General features: G+C 45.6%; 1 protein-coding gene across 1 annotated transcript; it reads left to right on the plus strand.

The window, feature by feature from the left end:
- Positions 1-438: 438 nt before the first annotated feature.
- LOC132264419 (uncharacterized) lies at positions 439-8,751 on the plus strand (the record flags this gene model as incomplete). The annotated part of the gene is made up of 3 exons (XM_059764628.1): positions 439-792; positions 855-6,158; positions 8,474-8,751. Coding segments are annotated over 3 exons (5,936 nt in total), but the record flags the coding sequence as incomplete, so codon positions are not given.
- Positions 8,752-9,133: the final 382 nt, after the last annotated feature.

Below are 9,133 nucleotides of genomic sequence, written 5' to 3' on the forward strand. Positions count from 1 at the left end.
ATATTTTAGAGAACTTTTTTGATATTTTCATCAACAGAATTGTTGTAAAATATTATTGTTTGAATCCGCCAATCGTGTCGGTTGAGATTCAATTCTCACCATCTCTCACCACATGTACATATTTCACCATTCTTCTAAAGAAGGACAGCGCCTCTTCCGCTCCTTTTGGTTACTTTTTCGTGGACTACAAAACTGTGAACATCTCCAGTGTCTCATCAGTGAAAATCCATAAAAATACATTGAAATAAACTCCCAAATCTCTCCCTTTAACTAAATTGAATTAAAATAATAATAAGTGAAATCTATTTGAATTGAAGAAGAAGAGCATCGCCGTCAGGGACTCAAAAATTTGATCCCAACTCACCGAATACTGAATTACAGGTGAGGGTAAACTCCTCTTCATAATTTGATCCCAACTCACCGAATACTGAATTACAGGTGAGGGTAAACTCCTCTTCATAATTTGGTCCTTCATCCGCGTCGTCTGGAGGACGACGGAACCGAGCTATCTACTCAACTATCGGAGGATTCATCGCCTTCGTCTTGCGCCGAGCCACAGCTTCGCCGCATTTATCTCTTTCGGCAACTTCTTCAAAGAGGCACCCAACGTGTTTCTACGGGATTTGCCAACTCTCCTAGTCGCCAACCGACATCTACTGGCCACAGAGCTGTCCAGGAACTCTCCGGAACCGCCACTTTGTTACATCATCGTGCGTCCGGAAGATCACAACCTCACATTTGCCACGAGGTCTTTTGTCTCCACGTGTTTACTAAGACATAACCGTATTCTTGGTAAGTCTCTTTTCACTCATCTTCGCGAGTCGCCTTTGCTGCCTCCAAGATGTCGCTAAAAGGAAAGAGGGGAGCGCTCAAAGGCTCTGTGACGCGAATTGAGACCTTCATTCGAGATCTGGATGAGTCGCGTATTGAAACTCCAGAAGTTCAGAGGGAGATACGCGGCAAATTAGAGTATTTGAATGAGATCAGGGACAAGCTTCTCACCACTCATGAGGCCATCATATCCAGCAACGAGGAAGATCCCATCCAAGCAGAGAAGTTCCTCAATGAATTGTATTCCACAATCGACATGGTGGACACTTCGCTCAGGGTTTTGATCGTGAAGGACACGACTGAGAAAAATAACACTACCTCCGATAACGCCTCGAATGCCAACTCCTCAGGCAGTCAACTTGAGAGTTTCCTCGAGAAGTTCACTCAGGTTTTGTCAAATTTGTCCTCAGACAAGTCCACCGAGAACTCTATTTCTGGTCATGTGAAGCTTGAGCCCATCAAGATTCCCATCTTCTCAGGCGCTTATCATGAGTGGCCCACATTCAAAGACATTTTCTTGACCTCGATCGGGAACTCCAGCAAGTTATCCGATGCTCACAAGATGCAGTATCTTGTCTCTTTCCTGGCTGGAGAAGCCAAGGAGACAGTACAGCATATGAGGATTTGCGACGCGAATTACAAGGCGGCATGGGCACTGCTCTCAGAGAAATATGATGATCAGTGTGCGTTGATTAATGACAACATTCAGAGATTCCTCGCGCAGCCAAACATCAAAACTTCCTCTCAGACATCCATTCGTCAATTCCGCACCACATGCAATTCCATTCTGCACTCCCTCGACGCGCTGAACGCAAACGGACGTGACATTTGGCTTGTTCATTGGGCTTCCAGGCATTTGGACAACGATTCCATGATACTTTGGGCACAAAAGATCAAGAACAAGATTCCAACTTGGGCTACATTTGATGAATTTCTTGACGAGCGTGCAAAGACCCTCGCTATCTACACTCCACCCGTTGAGAAGTCTTCATTGTCAAAAGTCCAGGCTCCCCAAAAGGCCACTCCTCGCGCCAAGCCGTCCACTACCGCACTCGTGACCACCGATGCGTCGAATCTGTGTGATTGTTGCAAGGAAAACCCTCACAGGCTGTTCAAGTGCCCAAAGTTTGCCTCGTACAATCCCGCAGAGAGGCTTGGATTCGTGAAATCCCACAATCTTTGCCGAAATTGTCTGGGAAAAAACCACGTCACCAAGGATTGCCAGTCTTCCCATTGTAAGAGGTGCTCAACAAAGCATTCAACGTTGCTACACGATGCATTTCCTTCAACTTCAACTCACACTCAGAGTCAGTCTCCAATAGCTGACACGCCAAAGCCATCCACAACAGCTCAATCCGACGACTCTGACAAGGCTAATCCTCAAACTGTGGCAATTTCGTCGACTGTCTTGTCTTCTCAGGCAACTACTAAGGTGTTTCTGGCCACAGCGATTGTGCAGATCCTTGATAAGGACAACAACGCCCATCTCTGCAGGGCAATTCTCGATTCTGGCGCTCAGATGAACTTGATGACTCAAGATCTTTGCCAGAAATTGAAGCTCAAGAAGTCTCCATCTGACGTGGTCATCACTGGAGTCACAAATGCTCAAAGAACTGCTAAATTCCAGACTGGAAGTGTTGTTCGCTCTCGCGTCAATAATGCCCACTTCGAATTCGACTGCCTCATCGTTCCCAAAATCACTGGGAATCTCCCAAATTGGAAAGTGGACACAACTGCCATTCCAATTCCACCAAATCTCGCTCTGGCTGACCCTTCTTGGAATGTCACTGGCTCCATAGACATTCTCATTGGTGCATCTCTCTATTTCGACATCGTCAAGGATCAGTCAATCAAGCTCGGAACTGGTCTTCCTCAATTGAAGAACACAGATTTCGGGTGGATCATTGTGGGAGCTCATCATACGGAGCCTCAAGCGCCTCCTGAGGTTTATTGTTGTCTCACCACGCTCTCCAGCATCGATGCCTCCCTGAAGAAACTCTGTGAAGTAGAGGAGTTTCCTTCCAAGCATCCTCCCACTGAGGAACACAAGGAAGTGGAGAAGCTCTACTCTGAGACAACAGTTAGAGATTCAACAGGGCGATATGTCGTTCATCTTCCTCTGCGATCCACTGTGGAGAACTTGGCGGACAACAAGGAGAATGCAAAGCGTCAATTCTTCCGCTTGGAGAAGCGCCTTGACAAGGATCCTCAGCTCAAGGTCGAATATTCCGCGTCTATTCAGCAATATCTTGATCAGGGCTTCCTCGAGCCAATTCCCTCCACTGGTACTTCCGAAAACGTCTACTACTTGCCACATCATCCCGTGATCAAGGCCTCTTCAACCACCACAAAGGTGCGAGTGGTGTACAATGCGAGCTCTCGCTCTTCCACCGGTCTCAGCCTCAATGATGTCTTGAAAATTGGCCCCACAGTCCAACCAGATGTGTTTGAAACGTTGTTGATGTTTCGAAGGCATCCCATTGCTCTCAGTGCGGACATTCGTCAAATGTATCCGCAATTTCTGCTCCAGCCAGAGTACAGGGATTTGCAGAGGATCTTCTGGAGGAATTCCAAGACAGAGCCGCTTCAGGAATATCGACTCACTGGAGTTTGCTTTGGTGTCGCATCGTCACCTTTTCTCGCCACCCGCTCATTGAATCAACTCGCCGTGGATGAACAGCAATCATATCCAAAGGCCTCTCACGTGCTGCTCAACAATTTCTACGTGGATGATTGCCTGCTCTCCTGCCCCACCATCGAAGACGCTCTCGAAACGCAGCAACAATTGATTTCCATCACTCAAGCAGCAGGTCTTGTTCTGACCAAGTGGTGTTCGAATCGCAAGGAACTTCTTCAAGTCTCCGATGATGCCACGACGACCTCACTTGATGTGCCAGAAAGTTCCGTCGGGACTTTGGGAATGAAATACAATCCACAGAAAGACATATTTCATTTTAATTTCATCTCTGAAGAGCTCCGAGGCGACACTATGCGTGAAATCTTCTCCAAAATTGCGCGTCTTTATGATCCTCACGGCTTCTTGGGTCCAGTCATCATTCGTGGGAAGATTTTTCTCCAATCTCTCTGGGATCTGAAAGTCAAATGGGATGACAAACTTCCACCAGAAGTTCTCTCCACTTGGGATGCATTTTACGATGATCTTACTCAAGTTTCCTGCATTACAATCCCTCGCTGGGCCTCCTCAATTCTCTCACCCACGTCAGAGGAATTGCACGTTTTTTGTGATGCAAGTACATCAGCATATGGCGCTGCCTTGTACTATGTGACTGAAGATCAGCACGGTCGATCGTCTCACCTCATCTTCGCCAAGTCAAAAGTCGCACCAAAAACCACGCAAACCATTCCTCGGCTGGAACTCATGAGCGCAGAATTGGCTGCCCAGATGATGAATAAATTCCGCGAAGCTCTCCAGATCAAGGCGTGTTTCTTTTGGACCGATTCCATGGTTGTGTACCACCAGATTCAGTCGCTGGACAAGAAATTCGATGTATTTGTAGCCCATCGGCTCGGAAAAATACACACCGTTTCCCAACGAGAGGACTGGAATCATGTTCCTGGGACGCTCAACCCCGCTGACATCATTTCAAGAGGAACATCCACTGAAGATCTCCGCAACTCAACTATGTGGTGGCACGGAGCACCATTTCTCCTTCAATCTCGCTCTCACTGGCCTCGCGTTCACTTGCCAGCAGACGACTCAATCCTGATCGCATCTCTGATCACAGAGAGTCCAAGTGAGCCCACACCAGTGGATTTCATCTCGAAACTCATCGCAAAATCGTCAGATTATCAAGAAGTGACTGAAGTTCTTGCCATCACCTTGAGGTTCTTTAAGTTCACCACAAACCATCGCAACGGCCCAATCTCTGTGGAAGAAATTCGTCTGGCAGAGTTGGTTCTGCTCAAATGGGATCAGCTGAACAAGCTATCAGAAGTGTTCACCTCCATCAGGAACAACACTCTTCAGTCTAATCGCGCAATGAAGAAAATCAAATCTCTGTCTCCATTCATCGACCAGGACGGTATCATTCGTGTAGGTGGTCGAATTTCCCAGTCAATCGAGCTCTACGACACGCGTCACCCAATTCTGCTGCCAAAGGGTGAGCTCGCCCGATTGATCGCCACACATGAACATCGAAAGCAAATGCATCCAGGTCCTCAACTTCTTCTTGCCACTCTTCGTCAGCGAGTTTGGCCCCTCGGATCACGCAATTTGACACGTCAAGTTGTTCACAATTGTGTTCGATGCTTTCGCTGCAAGCCTCAGCTTCAGCACCAATTCATGGGCGATTTACCTCAAGAACGAGTCATCGCCACGGCTCCATTTCACAACACAGGAGTTGATTTCTGCGGCCCTTTCTGGATCAGGCCAGATCTGAAGCGTGGTGGAAGTCCTCAGAAGGCTTACGTGTGCATCTTCATTTGCCTGGCCATAAAGGCAGTTCACATCGAGCTGGTCAGCAATCTTAGTTGTGATGCATTCATTGCAGCTTTGCGCAGATTTGCAGCACGTCGCTCCGCTCCTCTCCACATCTTTAGTGACAATGCCACTAATTTCACTGCAGCCGACAAGGAGTTGCAAACACTCCTCAAGTCTCAATCCGCACAAGATCAACTCTCCGCAGCTGCAACTTCGATGAATATCACCTGGCACTTCCAGCCACCTCGTTCTCCCCATCATGGTGGCCTTTGGGAGTCCGCGGTGAAGTCTCTGAAGCATCATTTGCTGCGTACCATCGGTGATAAACGGCTCACATTCGAGGGTTTCTACACAGTGCTCACGCAAGTGGAGAGTATTCTCAACAGCCGACCACTCACACCGCTCACGGACGATCCATCGGAGCTCATGTGCCTCACACCTGGACATTTCCTCATGGGAAAACCGGTCAATCAAATCCCTGATCCCAGTCTTCAGGAAATACCGCTCAATCATCTCGATCGCTGGCAACAACATCAACAGATGGCACAGGAATTCTCTCGTCGATGGAGACTTGAGTATCTCACTGAACTTCAGCGAAGGACAAAGTGGTTTTCGCCTCAGCCCAACTTGAAAATTGGAGATCTAGTGATTCTGCACGAAGATAACTCGCCCACGCATCACTGGCCTCTCGGTGTCATCGACAAGATTCATCCGGGCAAGGATTCAAAGGTTCGAGTGGTGACGGTTCGCACATCCAAGGGCTGCTACAAGAGATCGATCGCCAAGGTCTGTCGCCTGCCTTCAACCGAAGACGATCAGCTCTTCCAAATCACGGAGGATCCTGCGGGCCTCGAAAGGGGGGAGCATGAATCCGCCAATCGTGTCGGTTGAGATTCAATTCTCACCATCTCTCACCACATGTACATATTTCACCATTCTTCTAAAGAAGGACAGCGCCTCTTCCGCTCCTTTTGGTTACTTTTTCGTGGACTACAAAACTGTGAACATCTCCAGTGTCTCATCAGTGAAAATCCATAAAAATACATTGAAATAAACTCCCAAATCTCTCCCTTTAACTAAATTGAATTAAAATAATAATAAGTGAAATCTATTTGAATTGAAGAAGAAGAGCATCGCCGTCAGGGACTCAAAAATTTGATCCCAACTCACCGAATACTGAATTACAGGTGAGGGTAAACTCCTCTTCATTGTTAATTAGAATTTAATTCTATAAAATTAAGCTCTTCACGTTGCATTGCGCCTGAACATGTGAAGAATAACACAATACAGCAAAAACTGCTTCTCGCGGAGCTTTTCCCAAAATAAATACATTCCAAATAAATTCCATCCTCATTATGGTGATGTTTTTCCACTGAAAATCACAGCACACATTTCGTATGAAAATAAAATAATGACAAGGGAGGTTTTCCGGCTGAAACTAATGAATCCGCATGTTCAGGCAAAGAAGCAGCAAAAGCCAGTGGAGGAAGAAAAAAGAACGAGAGAACACATCCCGAGGTTCACATCATAAATAAAATGTGTATCCATGGGGCGCGGGGTTGGAAATAGTGGTGGAGTGATTGCTTGGAGCTGCACATGAAAATGCAAATGAAATCACGCAATGGCGTATCGATCTCTTTTGGGGGGCCTTTTCTGCCACCGCCAGCACTCGTCTTAGTCGCACTCGAACGTGCCTGTGGTGTGAAAGCACTTGGAACTTTCACACCAATTCACGCTGAAATTTCACCCCTTTCTCCCTTTTACCAGCAAAACATCATCAGAAGGTGTGCGGAATTGGTGTGGGGATGTCAATTTGGAATGTTGTATTAGGGATTCAATAACAAATTTTTGAATTACAATTCACCCGATCGACGCGTGAGAATGAACAACGCGTGAAAGTTTCAGTGCTGAAAGCACACATTGAGCCCTGAAAAATTCCCATTCGTGACAGGATCACATAATGCCATTCTTCCGATGTCTCTCTCTCTCACTCTCTTGACTTCTTCTCCAACGCCAAATGAGATTTGTACACAAAAGCCTCACCGACAAGAGACTTTGCCTCTCTCTTGCAGAGAAAATAAAAATAACAACAATGCTGAAGCTTTCGCCAAACCCTCCGGAAGCGTGTAAGTTTATTTACTCTTTGGCTTTTCTGTGGCCAAAGGGGAGGAAGAAAAAACGGGGCACGCATGAGAAGTGAATGAAAATTCATACAAATTTCATCTCAGCGCGGTCAGTGCAGAAGAGCGAGTTTTCGCAATTTACTCCAGCAAATACAATTAATTCCGTTTCGAAACTATATTGTCTGTGAATTAATTGGGCGGGGTTGAATCCCTCACAATATCGCGAATGACGTTTTTCCACCCATCGACGACACAACTTTTAATGGATGTCGTAAAAAAAAGAACGGATTTTCCATGACCAACAGCCGTGTGAGAGTGACTTTAATTCCAGGAAATGTTATTGGGTGGAAGTTAAGCTCTTCACTTGGCGGAGGAAACTCAAATTGAAAGGATTTAATGTGATTCTCAGTTCCCGATAGCAAGAACAATAATATACAGTATAATTTAAATGGGAAAACTCTGTCAAATTAATGAACTTGCAATCGTAGAGGAAAAAAAAGTTATCTCGTCAAATATTAACACAAAGTACTGAATTTGTAATTAAAACTCACCTTTTTTCTGTATAGTAAAATTCGTGTGATATTTCAATTAAATCAGAAAGGACTTTTCCACAGTCAAATCATTTGCATGGTGCTAATCAAACCGCATCAGTGGCAATTCGGCAGCTGTTTGCTCTTGACAACCATCAAGCTTTCGGTCTCGCCGTTCCACACCACAAATGCATCACGATGGGACGTCCCAAAGTTGGAAAATTACTTCTCCCTCTCTCTCTCTCTCTGGCAGCTCAAAAGCCCAGTGAATCGTGAAAAGTTTCAGCATTTCGCCACATCAAAAATCAATAGAATGCAAAATTGAAAAGTCCGGGGCCGCAGTTGGGGCAGATTTGGAAAAGCATTTTCACACTATTTGGTTTGGGATATTAATAGGGTGCTGAAGAGAACACAGCGGTGTGTTTAAGTTTCCGGTCAATAAATTCTGTAATTGGTGAAATGTAGTGTGTGTGTGTGGATTTTACGCACCTTGTTTGTTGCGCCTGCATATTTAAATTTATTGGTCAATTTATGTGAAATATGCACAGCAACAGATATAATCTCGCACTGTTGCGCTTTGCCACCATCAGGATTTAAGCCAGTAGTCAGCAAAGTGACCAACAATTGGCCAAGCTATCGGAGGCCACAGGGTGACAATATTCCTACGCTGCTGCATCGATTTAAGGGCGGAGAGAACCTGGCACAAGACAGTCTCGCACCTGACTTCCACCACGTGCGCTCCTCCCGGGGTGATATGTCTCACCATTCAACAGTGTGTGGCCCTAATGTCTCCTCCACTTACACAACAAATGCAGATGTTCTCTGAATGTCCGCCGGATGCGTTGACATTTAGATATGTTTGCACATCCGCCTGCGATAGCATTACCCAACCATGAAACTTCTCCCTCTTTCTCAATGCGAGAATTGCTATTCATCACTTCTCTGGTGCTGTGCAAAACCTATTCATACACAAGCTCAAGAATGTTTGCACAGAATTCATTCAAAGAGTCTAATTTCAAGTGGTGAAAAGTGAGGAAATTAATTAAATATGCTGACAAAATCTATTGACATAAAAATTACAACACTCTAAATCAGTGAAGTTCCATATTTCACTGTATGGAATTTTGTGAGCAAATTTCTGCAAATTCACATTCACAGAAGAAACTAATTAGAATTTCATCAAACTTCCGCATATGGTGAAATAACTA

Source organism: Phlebotomus argentipes, unplaced genomic scaffold (genome assembly GCF_947086385.1).
Source record: "Phlebotomus argentipes unplaced genomic scaffold, Phlebotomus argentipes genome assembly contig_43, whole genome shotgun sequence".
In the NCBI taxonomy this organism is placed as follows: Eukaryota; Metazoa; Arthropoda; class Insecta; order Diptera; family Psychodidae; genus Phlebotomus; species Phlebotomus argentipes.